The sequence below is a fragment of the Takifugu flavidus genome, chromosome 5, assembly GCF_003711565.1.
Source record: "Takifugu flavidus isolate HTHZ2018 chromosome 5, ASM371156v2, whole genome shotgun sequence".
NCBI classification, from domain to species: Eukaryota; Metazoa; Chordata; class Actinopteri; order Tetraodontiformes; family Tetraodontidae; genus Takifugu; species Takifugu flavidus.
This window is the reverse complement of record NC_079524.1, coordinates 17780976-17798821: the sequence shown is the minus strand read 5'-3', so window position 1 is coordinate 17798821 and position 17846 is coordinate 17780976. Positions and strand designations below refer to the sequence as shown.

Below are 17846 nucleotides of genomic sequence, written 5' to 3'. Positions count from 1 at the left end.
CTCATCTCCTTCCTGGCCTCGCTGGTCTACTACCTGCCCGCAGACAGTCAGTGCAGAGTCACAGAACGTACTGAAGCCAGCGTCAGGCAGATTAACAGTCTGGGACCTTTTCAGAATCACAACTACATGAACTGAGTTAACCTTCAACAGCACCCAAAGAATCAGACATTATAGCTGAATATCACGTCAGCACGGGACAACACAGCTAATAAAGCAGCAAACATCGGTAGTGGGCGGAGCTGAGGGGCCGCCATTAATCGAGAAACATAATTAGCTCCCCAACAGATTTTTGAATATATTTTAAAAAGGATAATAAAAATGTGTGTGTGTGTGTGTGTGTGTGTGGTGAGAAGATGACACTGTCCATCTCGGTGCTGCTCGCTCAGTCTGTCTTCCTACTCTTGATCTCTCAAAGGCTCCAGAAACATCCACGTCCGTTCCTCTTATTGTGAAGTAGGTAAACGCACCATTTACTCCACATCACTTTAACTCTGAATCAGATATATTCTGCTTCTCCAAACTATATATACATTAGGGCTGCAGAACCAGGTGACAACCGGCTGAGATTTAAAAAATGGAAAACATCTGAGTGTGTTTGGGTGTTGAAGATATTTGATGTTCATCATGGTGGTGGTGACGGTGGTGGTGCTGAACTGTGTGGTCGTCCTCAACCTCCACTTCAGGACGCCGAGCACGCACGTCATGTCTGAGTGGACCAAACAGGTAAGACACACACATCCTGTTGTCCCTTTGTTGAACAGATGAACATCAGGATATATGAACATATGACTTATAACGTATGAAAGAGGATATATGAACATATGACTTAATAACATATGAAAGAGGATATATGAACATGTGACTTAATACATATGAAAGAGGATATATGAACATATGACTTAATAACATATGAAAGAGGATATATGAACATGTGACTTAATAACATATGAAAGAGGATATATGAACATGTGACTTAATAACATATGAAAAAGGATATATGAACATGTGACTTAATAACATATGAAAGAGGATATATGAACATGACTTAATAACATATGAAAGAGGATATATGAACATGTGACTTAATAACATATGAAAGAGGATATATGAACATGTGACTTAATAACATATGAAAGAGGATATATGAACATGTGACTTAATAACATATGAAAGAGGATATATGAACATGTGACTTAATAACATATGAAAGAGGATATATGAACATGTGACTTAATAACATATGAAAGAGGATATATGAACATGTGACTTAATAACATATGAAAGAGGATATATGAACATGTGACTTAATAACATATGAAAGAGGATATATGAACATGTGACTTAATAACATATGAAAGAGAATATATGAACATGTGACTTAATAACATATGAAAGAGAATATATGAACAGTGACTTAATAACATATGAAAGAGGATATATGAACATGTGACTTAATAACATATGAAAGAGGATATATGAACATGTGACTTAATAACATATGAAAGAGGATATATGACATATGACTTAATAACATATGAAAGAGGATATATGAACATATGACTTAATAACATATGAAAGAGGATATATGAACATGTGACTTAATAACATGAAAGAGGATATATGAACATGTGACTTAACATATAAAGAGGATATATGAACATATGACTTAATAACATATGAAGAGGATATATGAACATGTGACTTAATAACATGAAAGAGGATATATGAACATGTGACTTAATACATATGAAAGAGGATATATGAACCTATGACTTAATAACAGTTGAGTACTTTATTTTATGTTGCCAAAGGTTTAAAAACAGCCTGACAGAATAAGAAATTGTAAAAATTTAGAGGATGAATTATACCTGGTGGTATCTGATCTTGAATGGCAAATTTTAGAGTATTTTATAGGGAAGTGAAATAATGTTTGGACCTCTTATCAGGCAAAGAGAAAGTTGTTAAGAACTGCTCTAAAAACACCACCTCAGGGGGACTATATCCAAATCTCTCCGTTTACTGATGGGACGTTGAAACGTCAATACGCGGATTCAATACGCGGATTCATTCACGCGGGTTTAAGAACAAAATACGAAAAATATGAAAATTTTAATTTTGGAAACATTGTTGTCAGTTGTTCGACTTGCCGACTTTCACAAAATTGCTAAATACGCGCTAGCATGCATGTTTTAAGCTATCGTGGCGGTATGTTTTACCATGCCCGCGCCCTATAATCCGGAGCGCCTGATGTATGTGTTAAATACAGAAATAGCAGCCGTAACTGAGGCTGCACCTTTTAATACGGTGCGCCCTTTGGTCGCGAACATACGGTATATAGAACATAGGGCACGTTTGGGCGTGATATCACTCCGCGTCTGCGGAAACACCACAACCTCCTATCTTTAGTATTGCTGCGCCAACTGGTGGTCTTTTGGGTTGAGGATAACGGTGATCTATATGTAGCTATATGTAGCTATAGCGTCATTGGCCTCCACTCCAGCCACTCCTGGTAGTTCCTCAAAAACACTGAGTTTCTAGTGGATGCACAATCTGTGGAAGCCAACATAGAAACTTCTGAAGAGCCAAAGTTCTTGCAACAAAAATATAGTCCCCAATTAGGTTGTTTTGTTATCACACGACCCCGTCCCCATTATCTTAAGAGAATATAAAAGAATGAGTGGAGACAGAAGAGAGAATGAGACGTTTTTGGTGCGTGTCGCTCTTGATTTTGTGTTTATTTTTGCAGTAAACTTAAAGGAGGCCTTTTCACTTTATGTTTGATTAAATTTAAGCTGATATTCCATTCTTGACATCTTTAAATTTACAGTATTCATGGGAATTTTATTTGGTCATTTTGCTTCTTCTTATTTCCTATTTCCCACATTTATTCATAGTTTTTATTAGATTGCAATAAATCCTATAACATTGAACAGACTGACTAAAGTCAAATGACCTGCGGTTCCCACCGATAGCCGTCATTCTGATGGGTTTTTGCTGGCTGCAGCTGAAATATTCCAATGCTCCATGTCACAGATACAGTAAATACTAAACCCTAAAGATTCTGAAGGCATGATGTAAAATAGTAACGTATAATACAGACATTTGAAGAGACAATTAAGAGAATGTTTCCATGTTTCTAAGAGTGGCTGAGGAGCCATTTAGAACTTTATAAAGATGCATTGTGTGATACCAGGAACAAATTTAACTTCAAGGCGAAGCTGCTTCTGCTTTGTCGACCATCGACTGATCTCCTGAAAGTCCACCAGCGCTTTCTAAAAACTGAATTCTTCATCTATGGAGGGAGTAGACGGCAGATGTTTCCACAGATGCTCTTCACCAGTGGTCAGTGAGTGATGCAGCAGATGAGCGGGGGTGACTGGCTTCTACCAGAAATGTCTCAATGTCTCCAGCCCATAGTGTGGATTCTCTACGAGATCAGACAGCAGCTTCACTCCTGAATCCTTCAGCTGGTTCCAACTCAGGTCCAGTTCTCTGAGATGGGAGGGATTGGACCTCAGCGCCGAGGCCAGAGAGCCACAGCTGATCTCTGATAAGCTGCAGTATTCTAATCTGAAAAATGCAGGATGAGGTTATACGGTGCAGGTCTGCATGTTATCTGCGTCAGTACTAAACCTACGTTAGTTCTTAGTTGGGTCAGACCTGAATTCATGATATTCCAAGGAATTTTTTAATGTGGTGCATCACAGCAGTGTTGAGAACAGCCTCACTTCACCATCTTAGCAGCTGGTATATAGGTAGAAAAATGAAGACTGACCTGAGCCTCTCCAGTTTACAGTTTGGACTCTCCAGTCCAGAACAGAGCCGCTTCACTCCTGAATCCTGCAACGGGTTGTAGCTCAGGTCCAGAACCCTCAGATGGGAGAGGTTGGACTTCAGAGCTGAGGCCACAGAATCACAGCTGGTCTCTGATAAACTGCAGCGACTTAGACTAAAATAACAATTATTTTGAGAGAAGACAAATAAAAATCAACATGTACCAGAGCAAAACACAGCTTACAAGCAACAAACCTCTGGTCCTGCACCGGCTTATCTGCCATATGTTCGTTTTGGGTTCTTTCAGGGCGGTTGGACAAGATCTACAGCGTATGTAAAGTGTGTGTAGGTCAAAATACCTTCCAAGTTTGTGAGACCACATTTCTCAACAGCACTCAACTCTTGTCAGGAGTTGGGACAAAGCGACCCACTCCTGATAGCTTGTGGGCGATGCTGCAGCGACCCTGCAATCCCTACACTCTCTGGTGAAACCAAATCAAAGGTTTTAGACACTGCTGGATGCTGGAAGGGTGGCTATAGTCTGGACGCATCGTTCCCCTGACTGCACATTTCTCCAACAATGATTGGCAGCTGGTGTCACTTGTTCTCCAGATGAGAGAAGGAAAGAGAGCCCCCCCACAGTGTGTTTGATTGCCCCACTGCAAGCTCAATGCTGCCAGAAAACATTGCAGGAGCATCAGTTCCCCTCAGGGCATCAACAAGGACCTCAGGAAAAGGTGCAGCTGCCACCTACTAGAGACAAGCACACTGAGCTGAGATTCAAAGCCCTCTCCTCCCAAGAGAAGAGCTTGTTTGTTGGAGGCTCTTCTGGGCGATACTGGTGCCACAGCTCCAGCTCAGCCCGTCTCTGGAGCTGAGGTGGAGCTTAGCAAGTTTCATGGTTCTCCACCACTTCCTCTCGCTGAGGACCTTCTCAGCTGGTGGTTTCTGCTCCACCTTCCAAGTTGAGCAAGTGATACTTCTGCATTCCTGCCACCAGTGTCTCTGCAGAAAGAGTCTTCTCTAACGTTTTATATTATATTGTAGAAAATTAGGATTTTTGGTTGATGTCTTCGATGTTGTTGACTAAGAGCAGGTTTTTCTTTAATAACATAGAAAGATTCGATGAGAAGAGCAAATGTATTATTTTATGAGCTACTTCCACTACTATTATATACACATACTTCCATATTGTCTTAGATTGCAAGCTGCATTTATTGCATCGTTCATAGAAAGTCATATTTGTGAGGAGAAAAACTCCAATAAGGTCATTTTCTTTAATGACCATTACAACAGAAGGAGGCGATGAACAAACAGATTTGTATAAAAATGTGTGAAAACTTATGGATGGAAACCTTTTTAAAATGGTTGCATTGTGTAGAATCGGTGTAGAATCAACTTGTTGACTTCTGATTTGGACTCCAATGGAAGTGAGGTGCAACAATTGTGGATGCTGAAAGCTTCAGATCTTCATGAAGGTTTCTGTGGTTGGACTGACCTGCTGCCCCTTTAAGAGGGAGGCAGGTTTGGGCTTCTGGCTGGAATGAAGCCACCTAAGATGAGAATGACTGCAGGCTTTCGGTACCAAGGTTTAACAGGGGGCTCACTTCACACTTAGGCTTTTCTCTTTTTTGGGATGGCTTTTCTCAGTAGAGAAGGGGCATGGCACACTGCAGCAGCTTTTTTTTGGGTTTTCTAGTTTTCCTTCTGATCTTTAAAAGACAGGAAGAACCATTTTTGATTGTTCTGAATGTTTGGGCGGTTTTGTGGCCAGCCTAAAATAAAACAAGACAAATCTACAACTGATACTTCCTTTCTAGTCATTGATGACCATCCTCACATGGGACAGATTTCCACAACCAATTTAATACTGCAAATCTGTCCTGTGTGGTCTTTTTTCTGAGAACTGTAACACTACGTTTATAACAAAGATCAAACATGTAAACAGTTATTGTCTAACTAGTTACACCTGGGAAAGTACTGGATCATCTCTGACTGACCTGAGAGTCTCCAGCTCACAGAGAGGATCCTGGAGCAACCACAGAGCAGCTTCACTCCTGGATCCTTCAGTTGGTTCCCACTCAGGTCCAGAACCTCATGGGAGGGATTGGACCTCAGCGCCGAGGCCAGAGAGTCACAGCTGATCTCTGATAACTGCAGCACTCAGTCACACTGGAAAAGGAATAAATGGGGCAAATAAAAACACATTTCTAAATCTGAAAATGAAGAGAAAAGCAGAAAATGTAAAGAAATTTAGAAAAGACCAACAGAGGCCTCCTGACCTGAGCGTCTCCAGTCTGCAGTTTGGATGCATCATTGCAGAAGACAGTAACTTTACTCTGGCATCTGTCAGGCTTTTGTTCATGCTTAAGCTCAGCTCCCGTAGATGAGAAGGGTTTGACGTCATTGCTGAGGCCACAACTTCCCAATGACTCGTTGAAAGAAAACTACCAGACAGTCTGTTGTGTATGAAACAAAAATAGTGAGTCAAACTTTGGATTTCTCATCAACTTATCTGAGAATCTACCTCAACACAAATGTAGCTCATTTCCTGGAAAAGCTAAATTCAACACCGTAGAGCAACAGTTTGAACGACCATCAGATCTGAAATGCAACTGAATTATTCTTAACATTTGTCTTATTTTAGAACAGCTCATAATTACTCAATATTTAAAATGATTATAGCAAATGGTTTAAAGAAACGTGCATCTTTTTATCTGTCTATCGGCTCTTTGGATATTTTGCATTTCATCCAATTTGTACGATGGTGCGTCAAGTCTTAATTCAGCGATCCGATCGATGACATCAGAGTCTCTGGTTGCATCGATTGCCCTCAGCTTCTGTTCTATCTGCCTGTTTCCCTTCAAATCATTTTCACTGCACCTTTTGTTGCTATGTGATGAAGTTGCCACCTAACGGGTGTGGAAAGGCTCAAACAACTTTGTGGGTCACATAAAGGCTCCAAACGGAACCGCCACAAAGACCTAAAACACCCATTTAAACCAACGAGGCCGGCTGTTTTTACGTTGAACAAATGAAGCAAAATAGTCACGTGTCATTAGTTAAAATGTGTTTTTCTGTCGTTAGAATACGATGTATACAAACAAACAAAAGTTATTTAATGACATGACAGTAATTTCATGATAGTCAGTTAACTTGTGGCTCCTATTATTCCTGCCTTATGTTGGTTTGTCTGGATTGACCTTTGAACTTATATCCAGCCAGTGTTGAACATTTCTGGATGAATTGTTTTTGTTTTTTATTTATGGACGCTGCAATGGAGATAAAGAATTGAAGGAATGACCACTGGAGGGGGTATTGCTACCTGACATGATCCACTCGCTTGATTTAAACGCCGATGTCCGGCCCCAAAATCTTTACTTACTCGGCCTTCCTGCAGTTCCTCACAGCTGGAATCAGGCGACGTCGTCCCTCATCTGAGGTGTTGTACTGCAGCAGGTTCAGCTCATCCAGGACCTCCTCTGACATCTGCAGCAGGTAGGCCAGAGCTGAACAGTGGATCTCTGACAGTTCCCTCTTTGATATCTCCCCTGACTTCAGGAACTCTTGGATCTCCTGATGGACTGACTGATCCTTCATCTCCATCAGACAGTGGAAGATGTTGATGCTTCTGTCTGGGGAGATTTCATCACTGTTCAGCTCCTTCAGGTTGTTGAGGACCTTCTGGATGGTTTCTGGTGGTTCTCCATCTGATCCAACAGTCCACCCAGGATCCTCTGATTGGACTCCAGAGAGAGACCATGAAGGAAGCGAACAAACAAGTCCAGGTGGCCATTTTTACTTTCAGAGATTTCATTAGTGCTCTCCTGAGGAAGTCATCAAGAGATGTGGCTGGATCGTTATTATACAACCCAGGAAACCAGGAAAAGGGGTTTGGTTTCGAATATTTTAGGAACTTATTTATAACCGCTGTGTCTTTCCTGGTGTAACAGTGGAACATGTAGACGGCAGCCAGAAACTCCTGAACGCTCAGATGAACAAAGCAGTAGACTGATTTCTGGAAGATCACACTCTCTCTCTTGAAGATCTCTGTACAAACTCCTGAGTACACCGACACCTCGGAGACGTCCAGTCCACATCGCTCCAGGTCTTCTGAGTAGAACATGATGTTTCCTTTCTCCAGATGTTCAAACGCCAGCCGACCCAACTTCAGAAGGAGTTCTTGTCAGCCTCAGTCAGTTCCTCTGGTCTCTGCTTTCCTCCATACTTCTGCTTCTTCCTCTTTATCTGAACCCTCAGGAAGTGTGAGTAGAGGTCAGTCAGTTTCCCTGGTCTCTGCTTTCCTCCATACTTCTGCTTCTTCCTCTTTATCTGAACCTCAGGAAGTGTGAGTAGAGGTCAGTCAGGGTTTTGGGCAGCTCTCCTCTCTGGTCTCTGGTCATCATGTCCTCCAGAACTATAGCAGTGATCCAGCAGAACACTGGGATCAGACACATGATGTGGAGGCTCCTGGAGGCCTTGATGTGTGAGATGATTCTCTTGGACAGATCTTCATCACTGAACCTCCTCCTGAAGTACTCCTCCTTCTGGGAGTCTGTGAAGCCTCGTACTTCTGTGATCCTGTCAACACACGAGGGAGGAATCTGATAGGCTGCTGCAGGTCTGGAGGTGATCCAGATGAGAGCTGAGGGAAGCAGGTTCCCCTGGATGAGGTTCACCAGGAGCACGTCAACGGACGATACTTGTGTGACATCAGAGATGAGCTGATGCTTGTTGAAACCCAGTGAAAATCTGCTTTCATCCAGGCCATCAAAGATGAACAGAAGTTTCCAGACAGTCAGATCTTCTGCTCTGATCTTCTGTAATGTTGGATGGAAAACATGAAGCAGTGAGAGAAGACTGTGCTGCTCATCTCTGATCAAGTTCAGCTCCCTGCATGAGAGCGGAAGCACCAGACTGATGTCTTGGTTCTCCAAACCTTCTGCCCAGTCCAGACTGAACTTCTGCACTGAGAAGGTTTTTCCAACGCCGGCGACACCGTTGGTCAGAACCACTCTGATGTGTCTCTGTTGCTCAGATAAGACTTTGAAGATGTCCTGGCACTTGATTGGAGTGTCCTGGATGTTCTTCTTGGAGGTTCTCTCAAGCTGTCTCACCTCATGTTGTGTGTCCACCTCCTCACTTTGTCCCTCAGTGATGTAGAGCTCAGTGTAGATCTTGTTCAGCAGGGTTCCACTTCCTGCTTCATGAGTTCCTTCAGTCACATGTTCACATCTTCTCTTCAGACTCATCTTATGACCTTCTATCACCTCCTGCAGATCACTTCCTGAACATAAGTAAACCAATGATTTCCATCTATAATAAATCATCAACACAACTACAAATTCATGACATCACAAATTAAATCTCATATTGAACAGTTTTACTTTGTTTGGGCTTCATTTCAGCATCTCCAGATCTGCTTCCAGATTGTGAACAAGAGGACTCTCCTGGTGGAGCTGACTGGTCCCAGTTTGATAGGATGTGCTCCCCCCTCTCACTATGAAACACATCTCTATTAGTCCTTTGATTTATAGGATGAAAGAACCTGATCAAGACTCAATATTGTTCCAGCATTTATGTCTGAATTCATCTTTCAGTTTAAACCTGATTCTTGTTTCTAATCAACAATATTCACATTAAGTCTGTAACTATATGACTGTCTGAGGTTTAAGTGTTAAACATCTCCAATAATAAACTCACAACCTGCTGCTGTTAATGTGACTAACAGCTGGCACACAAACACATCATCACGCTTTAGTTTTCTTACATTTCCTCTGAACTTCTGAAGTTTATTGTATCATCTTTGGACCGGTCACTCTTCAGGGACACCCAGCTGGGCACTGTGGACTCTGCTCTGTCCTCGTCCATCCTGAGGAAACATCAGAAATTATGATGAGACTGTGATGAAGGTAAATAATCTGTAGAGGTTGGAGTTAAATAATCCCAATTCACTGCATTTTTATCAAACAGGAACATTCTAATCCATTCTGAATAACAACTGAATCAATAAATCAATGATGTCTCTATCATTTTCATGTTTTCAGAGTTTAAGGCTGCTTTTTTTAACTGTTCCCTGCAGTGAGAAAAGAACTGGCACCTTTTCCAGCCCCTCATCCTGCAGCACTGAATGTGCTCTAAAGTTCTTTCCAGAGCAAACGTCTCTGCACTTGCAGCAACATGTTGTAGTCATGGATCCGTGAGGAGAACCGGATACAGGAAACGCCCCCACTTTGATCCCAAAACCCAACTGGTGGCCAACGGTGGTCCGGCAACGACGGGGACGCTGGTCCATCGGGCCGACAACACCGGTTTTCCACAGGCCAACATGGTGAAAGGACTGTGCACCGTTTCATTTTAAAGAGCTGATGAATTTCATTTTTCACGATAGTAGAGGCTAATACCCACAAAATGATGTTTTGTATGGTTGTGAAATGTTCTAAGGCAGAGTTGTGGTTCAGAAAACCTTACTTTAAAGGTGAGCCTTGAGGTCCAATACCGAAGTTTAAAGGGTGGTCTTTGGACCAGTCGCTCTTCATGGACACACAGCTGGACACTGTGGACTCTGCTCTCTCTTCCTCTTCCATCACACATTCGCTCATTTTTAAATGTGAGTCTAAACGGTTAAGCAGGAACAGTCTGCTGACACAGAAAAGAAGATTAAAGAACATGATTATGAAGACAAGCAGAGGTCTGTCCAATGACGTATTGTCGGCTCATTCACATCAAAATCTATTATATGATGTCACCCTGTACATCATACAGGCCACATATATATTGGAAAAAAGTTTTGGGACATCTTAAAAGTTTACACCATGTTAATCATAAAATAGTTGTGGTTTCGAATATTTTAGGAACTTATTTATAACCGCTGTGTCTTTCCTGGTGTAACAGTGGAACATGTAGACGGCAGCCAGAAACTCCCTGACGCTCAGATGACAAGCAGTAGACTGATTTTCTGGAAGATCACACTCTCTCTTTTGAAGATCTCTGTACAAACTCCTGAGTACAACACCTACCTCGAGACGTCCAGTCCACATCGCTCCAGGTCTTCTGAGTAGAACAGGATGTTTCCCTTCTCCAGATGTTCAAACGCCAGCCGACCCAACTTCAGAAGGAGTTCTTTGTCCGCCCATCGTTCCTCTTCCTGCTTTCCTCCATACTTCCTTCTGCCTCTAACTGACCCTCAGAAGTGTTAGAGGTCAGTCAGTTTCCCTGGTCTCTGCTTTCCTCCATACTTCTGCTTCTTCCTCTTTATCTGAACCCTCAGGAAGTGTGAGTAGAGGTCAGTCGGGTTTGGGCAGCTCTCCTCTCTGGTCTCTGGTCATCATCCTCCAGAACTATAGCAGTGATCCAGCAGAAAACTGGGATCAGACACATGATGTGGAGGCTCCTGGAGGCCTTGATGTGTGAGATGATTCTCTTGGACAGATCTTCATCACTGAACCTCCTCCTGAAGTACTCTCCTTCTGGGAGTCTGTGAAGCCTCGTACTTCTGTGATCCTGTCAACCACGAGGAGGAATCTGATAGGCTGCTGCAGGTCTGGAGGTGATCCAGATGAGAGCTGAGGGAAGCAGGTTCCCCTGGATGAGGTTCACCAGAGCACGTCAACGGACGATACTTGTGTGACATCAGAGATGAGCTGATGCTTGTTGAAACCCAGTTTAAAAATCTGCTTTCATCCAGGCCATCAAAGATGAACAGAAGTTTCCAGACAGACAGCATCTTCTGCTCTGATCTTCTGTAATGTTGGATGGAAAACATGAAGCAGTGAGAGAAGACTGTGCTGCTCATCTCTGATCAAGTTCAGCTCCCTGAATGAGAGCGGACACCAGACTGATGTCTTGGTTCTCCAAACCTTCTGCCCAGTCCAGACTGAACTTCTGCACTGAGAAGGTTTTTCCAACGCCGGCGACACCGTTGGTCAGAACCACTCTGAGTGTCTCTGTTGCTCAGATAAGACTTTGAAGATGTCCCTGGCACTTGATTGGAGTGTCCTGGATGTTCTTCTTGGAGGTTCTCTCAAGCTGTCTCACCTCATGTTGTGTGTCCACCTCCTCACTTTGTCCCTCAGTGATGTAGAGCTCAGTGTAGATCTTGTTCAGCAGGGTTCCACTTCCTGCTTCATGAGTTCCTTCAGTCACATGTTCACATCTTCTCTTCAGACTCATCTTATGACCTTCTATCACCTCCTGCAGATCACTTCTGAAACATAAGTAAACCAATGATTTCCATCTCTAATAAATCATCAACACAACTACAAATTCATGACATCACAAATTCAATCTCATATTGAACAGTTTTACTTTGTTTGGGCTTCATTTCAGCTCTCCAGATCTGCTTCCAGATTGTGAACAAGAGGACTCTCCTGGTGGAGCTGACTGGTCCCAGTTTGATAGGATGTGCTCCCCCCCTCACTATGAAACACATCTCTATTAGTCCTTTGATTTATAGGATGAAAGAACCTGATCAAGACTCAATATTGTTCCAGCATTTATGTCTGAATTCATCTTTCAGTTTAAACATGATCTTGTTTCTAATCAACAATTCACATTAAGTATGTAACTATATGACTGTCTGAGGTTTAAGTGTTAAACATCTCCAATAATAAACTCACAACCTGCTGCTGTTAATGTGACTAACAGCTGCACACAACACCACATCATCACGCTTTAGTTTTCTTACATTTTCTCTGAACTTCTGAAGTTTATTGTATCATCTTTGGACGGTCACTCTTCAGGGACACAGCTGGGCACTGTGGACTCTGCTCTGTCCTCGTCCATCCTGAGGAAACATCAGAAATAGTGATGAGACTGTGTGAAAGGTAAATAATCTGTAGAGGTTGGAGTTAATAATCCCAATTCACTGCATTTTATCAAACAGGAACATTTCTAATCCATTCTGATAACAACTGAATCAATAAATCAATGATGTCTCTGTATCATTTTCATGTTTTCAGAGTTTAAGCTGCTTTTTTTAACTGTTCCCTGCAGTGAGAAAAGAACTGGCACCTTTTCCAGCCCCTCATCCTGCAGCACTGAATGTGCTCTAAAGTTCTTTCCAGAGCAAACGTCTCTGCACTTGCAGCAACATGTTGTAGTCATGGATCCGTGAGGAGAACCGGATACAGGAAACGCCCCCACTTTGATCCCAAAACCCAACTGGTGGCCAACGGTGGTCGGCAACGACGGGGACGCTGGTCCATCGGGCCGACAACACTGGTTTTCACAGGCCAACATGGTGAAAGGACTGTGCACCGTTTCATTTTAAAGAGCTGATGAATTTCATTTTTCACGATAGTAGAGGCTAATACCCACAAAATGATGTTTTGTATGGTTGTGAAATGTTCTAAGGCAGAGTTGTGGTTCAGAAAACCTTACTTTAAAGGTGAGCCTTGAGGTCCAATACCGAAGTTTAAAGGGTGTCTTTGGACCTGTCGCTCTTCATGGACACACAGCTGGACACTGTGGACTCTGCTCTCTCTTCCTCTTCCATCACACATTCGCTCATTTTTAATGTGAGTCTAAACGGTTAAGCAGGAACAGTCTGCTGACACAGAAAGAAGATTAAAGAACATGATTCTCAAGACCACAGAGGTCTGTCCAATGACGTATTGTCGGCTCATTCACATCAAAATCTATTATGATACCCTGTACATCATACAGGCCACATATATATTGGAAAAAAGTTTGGGACATCTTAAAAGTTTACACCATGTTAATCATAAATAGTTGTGGAAAAAATGTTTCTCCTGGGTGTTTCAAAGGTGCGGTGGCATTAGACGGACGCACACAAATAAAATTAAATCATTTTTTATCTGGTTATGGTTTACAAGAAAACCTAAATTCTTTCAAGATGTCAGTTCTCAACATTAATTCAACAAATAAGAGAATGCATTCAAAACTAAACAGAAATACGTCATCACATCATCAAAGTGGGTCAATGCAGCATCATCTTCTGTCATCTCAGACAGGATTCCAAGAAGAGGATCTTCATTTTCAACAACAACACCTTGACTCTCATCATGGCTCGTCTGTCAGATTACAAGCAGCTTTTTTTGATCAGGTGCATCATGTTTCTCATGAACACATGATGGTGCTGGAAAAACATCTGTAGCCTGACCTAGAGGTCAAAACTCTCTGCATGGCGTGCACAGCTACTAGTTGCAGCTGGTGGTTGTGGCGGAGGAGATCCCAAACATATCTAGCAAGCTTTTTTGGAGCAGAGCTTGTCCACCACCTCTGACCCCCCACTCATCACAGAAGTCCCACCATATCCATGGCCAGGTGTGTTGGCAGCATTGGAGCCAGCCTCAGGAAAAAGGTGTGTCAATATCTCAGAAGTGATGATCAAGTTGCCACAACCCAACAGAAGTCAAGCAACCCACATGCTGAATAGAATAGATGACACACAGCAAAGGGCAAAAAACACCCAATTCTGCTCAGACTAATCTCATCTGACCACATGTACAGGACCAAAATATGAAACACCATGGGTTTAGTTTCCTTTCGTTTTCTTGACTGCTTCATTCAAACAGAACACATTTCATAAATCCATAATAACAAATTCATATTCCACAAAGAACCAGTTGTTAAAACAATAAAATGGAATGCCTTGATCTCTCCCTCTTTACATACTCTCCTTTTTTAAATGTTCCCTGCAGTGAGAAAAGAACTGGCACCTTTTCCAGCCCCTCATCCTGCAGCACTGAATGTGCTCTAAAGTTCTTTCCAGAGCAAACGTCTCTGCACTTGCAGCAACATGTTGTAGTCATGGATCCGTGAGGAGAACCGGATACAGGAAACGCCCCCACTTTGATCCCAAAACCCAACTGGTGGCCAACGGTGGTCCGGCAACGACGGGGACGCTGGTCCATCGGCCGACAACACTGGTTTTCCACAGGCCAACATGGTGAAAGGACTGTGCACCGTTTCATTTTAAAGAGCTGATGAATTATTTCATTTTTCACGATAGTAGAGGCTAATACCCACAAAATGATGTTTTGTATGGTTGTGAAATGTTCTAAGGCAGTTTGTGGTTCAGAAAACCTTACTTTAAAGGTGAGCCTTGAGGTCCAATACCGAAGTTTAAAGGGTGGTCTTTGGACCATGTCGCTCTTCATGGACACACAGCTGGACACTGTGGACTCTGCTCTCTCTTCCTCTTCCATCACACATTCGCTCATTTTTAAATGTGAGTCTAAACGGTTAAGCAGGAACAGTCTGCTGACACAGAAAAGAAGATTAAAGAACATGATTATGCAGACAAGCAGAGGTCTGTCCAATGACGTATTGTCGGCTCATTCACATCAAAATCTAAATATATTATACCCTGTACATCATACAGGCCACATATATATTGGAAAAAAGTTTTGGGACATCTTAAAAGTTTACACCATGTTAATATAAAATAGTTGTGGAAAAAATGTTTCTCCTGGGTGTTTCAGAAGGTGCGGTGGCATTAGACGGACGCACACAAATACAAATTAAATCATTTTTTATCTGGTTATGGTTTACAAGAAAACCTAAATTCTTTCAAGATGTCAGTTCTCAACATTAAATTCAACAAATAAGATGAGAATGCATTCAAAACTAAACAGAAATACGTCATCACATCATCAAAGTGGGTCAAATGCAGCATCATCTTCTGTCATCTCAGACAGGATTCCAAGAAGAGGATCTTCATTTTCAACAACGCACCTGACATCTCATCATGGCTCGTCTGTCAGATTACAAGCAGCTTTTTTTGATCAGGTGCATCATGTTTCTCACGAACACATGATGGTGCTGGAAAAAACATCTGTAGCCTGACCTAGAGGTCAAAACTCTGCATGGCGTGCACAGCTACTAGTTGCAGCTGGTGGTTGTGGCGGAGGAGATCCCAAACATATCTAGCAAGCTTGTTTTGGAGCAGAGCTTGTCCACCACCTCTGACCCCACTCATCACAGAAGTCCCACCATATCCATGGCCAGGTGTGTTGGCAGCATTAGAGCCAGCCTCAGGAAAAAGGTGTGTCAATATCTCAGAAGTGATGATCAAGTTGCCACAACCCAACAGAAGTCAAGCAACCCAACATGCTGAATAGAATAGATGACACACAGCAAAGGGCAAAAAACACCCAATTCTGCTCAGACTAATCTCATCTGACCACATGTACAGGACCAAAAATATGAAAACACACCATGGGTTTAGGTTTCCTTTCGTTTTCTTGACTGCTTCATTCAAAACAGAACACATTTCATAAATCCATAATAACAAATTCATATTCCACAAAGAACCAGTTGTTAAAACAATAAAATGGAATGCCTTGATCTCTCCCTCTTTACATACTCTCCTTTTTTAAATAAAGGATTGATTGTCCCCCTGGTGGAGGGACAAAGAGAGGAGGCTAAAAATGTCGCGTTTGTGTCCCTCTTTCCGTGGATTTTTCCACTAACTGCAAATAATATTGTCGACTTATTGTGAGTATTAAAATGTGCTTCCTCAACCTCTAAAATGTTGGCTCAGGGTTAGCGGAAAACGCAGTTAGAGGAAACACGGTACAAAGTTTGATCATCCGTCACAACATTCCCGTCGACCAGCCGCAATGTGCGTCCGAAACACGCGCACGCTCATTGCGCACACGCAGCTTATTAAGCCGCATCTCGCAGCGGAACATTGATTCGAGACGACAGCAGTGAAAGAACCAAATGCTACCTGAATATTAGAGGTTTTCCATCAGGGCTCGGTCAGTCCAGATGGAGCCCGAAGTTGAGAACTTTCACTTCTGCTCTTCTTCTTCCTCTACACGTCCCGTGTTTGTAGTTGGATCGCGTCATATTCAGCACAAGCGCCTCTCTTCAGAACATTTGGTCCACGATTTAACTGAAATACTGGGAAACAACTGGAGTTCGGCTGACAGATGTTCGTTTTTGGGTGCGGAATCAAACTGGGTCAACTGTTTGATCTATAGGATCCCCTCTGGTCCAAAGTGTCCCTATAGGATATTGACAGTTCTGACCTTTTGGGGGCTGCACACACCTCTTAATGGTGACGGCACCAACGGAGCTGATCCAGTTGTCATCAGCTGGCCAGTCTGACTCCAGCTCATTAGGGGAAATTTGCTGATCTGGAGGAGAAGCTTTCAAAACTTGACGGGCTGGGGGGAATGACTGTAATTTTGGAATCAGCGTGCCAATTTGATTTTTAATCAGAATAATTTAGAATAATTTCAACAGGATATTTTCAAATTGTTCCCCAGTGTAACTTCACCTGAAATTGTGGACTCCAGAATATCACCATTAAATCCATTTAATCACTTGCGGAATTTGAGCCATGAGAAAAATATCTCTCCATCATGATTTCCAGAATTTTTCATCAATATCTGAGATTCTTCGAAAGCTTCGCTGGTGTTGGGTTTTTATTGCTTCTGCTTCATTTTCAGGCGCAGTTCTTTTATTTTTAAATCAAATCAAATCATCTTTATTTGTAATGTCTGTTGTAGTCAAACCTGGTGCTATGCAGAATCCCAGGGCTGATCCCTAACAATCAACAGGAAAATCTCCCCTTTAACAGGAAGAAACCTTGAGCAGGACCAGGCTCATATGGGGGGGGAACCCTCCTGCTGATGGGGGGGTGGGTAGGGAGAGAGGAGGAGAAGGGGGAGGACAGGTAGAGGAGAGACAAGGCAGACATCATTCAGTTCATTTAAAAACCCACTACATTATATATTTTGAATAGCTGGTGCTGGTAATCGGAAGGATAAAACTATTCTGTAAAAATGTATGTTTAGCTTTGTGAAATTGTGTCGTATAGGTCAAATAAGAACACAAAATCAACTGGTGAACCAGTGCAATTTATTTTTAACGTGTTAATCTCCACAAAGAAAGAAAAACAACAAACAACAAGTTTATAGTGGTCCAGTAATGCGCTCTAGTCATACACCAGTACAGTTAACAATAACTCATGTTTTCCAGCTGCTTTTCCATCTTCAGTGGGAATAATCCAGGGCGTTCTGGGCTTGAACAAAGGTATTAAAAGCTGGCTGAATGTCTGAGGTGACTGAAGGACACACTTGGGCTTTTCTCAAGAG

At 42.4% G+C, this 17846-nt stretch overlaps 1 protein-coding gene across 1 annotated transcript; it reads right to left on the bottom strand.

Annotated features, from left to right (window-relative positions):
- Positions 1 to 7545: 7545 nt before the first annotated feature.
- Positions 7546 to 16501, bottom strand: LOC130525219 (protein NLRC3-like). Its single transcript, XM_057031726.1, has 5 exons — positions 16472 to 16501; positions 10246 to 10413; positions 9545 to 9646; positions 9162 to 9274; positions 7546 to 9061 (listed from the first exon to the last, which is right to left on the bottom strand). Exons 2-5 carry the CDS (start codon positions 10374 to 10376, stop codon positions 8103 to 8105), a joined length of 1305 nt encoding a protein of 434 aa, XP_056887706.1. The 5' UTR covers positions 10377 to 10413; positions 16472 to 16501; the 3' UTR covers positions 7546 to 8102.
- Between the last annotated feature and the right edge of the window lie 1345 nt (positions 16502 to 17846).

What these genes read in the sequence shown, in the direction of transcription:
- LOC130525219 (XM_057031726.1), bottom strand. Translation starts at nt 10,376, where the DNA reads ATGAGCGAATGTGTGATGGAAGAGGAAGAGAGAGCAGAGTCCACAGTG. An exon ending in CCTCAAGGCTCACCTTTAAA is followed by an intron (nt 9,647 to 10,245) that starts GTAAGGTTTTCT and finishes ATGTTTCCTCAG; the next exon opens with GATGGACGAGGACAGAGCAG. An exon ending in TTCAGAAGTTCAGAGGAAAT is followed by an intron (nt 9,275 to 9,544) that starts GTAAGAAAACTA and finishes TGTGTTTCATAG; the next exon opens with TGAGAGGGGGGAGCACATCC.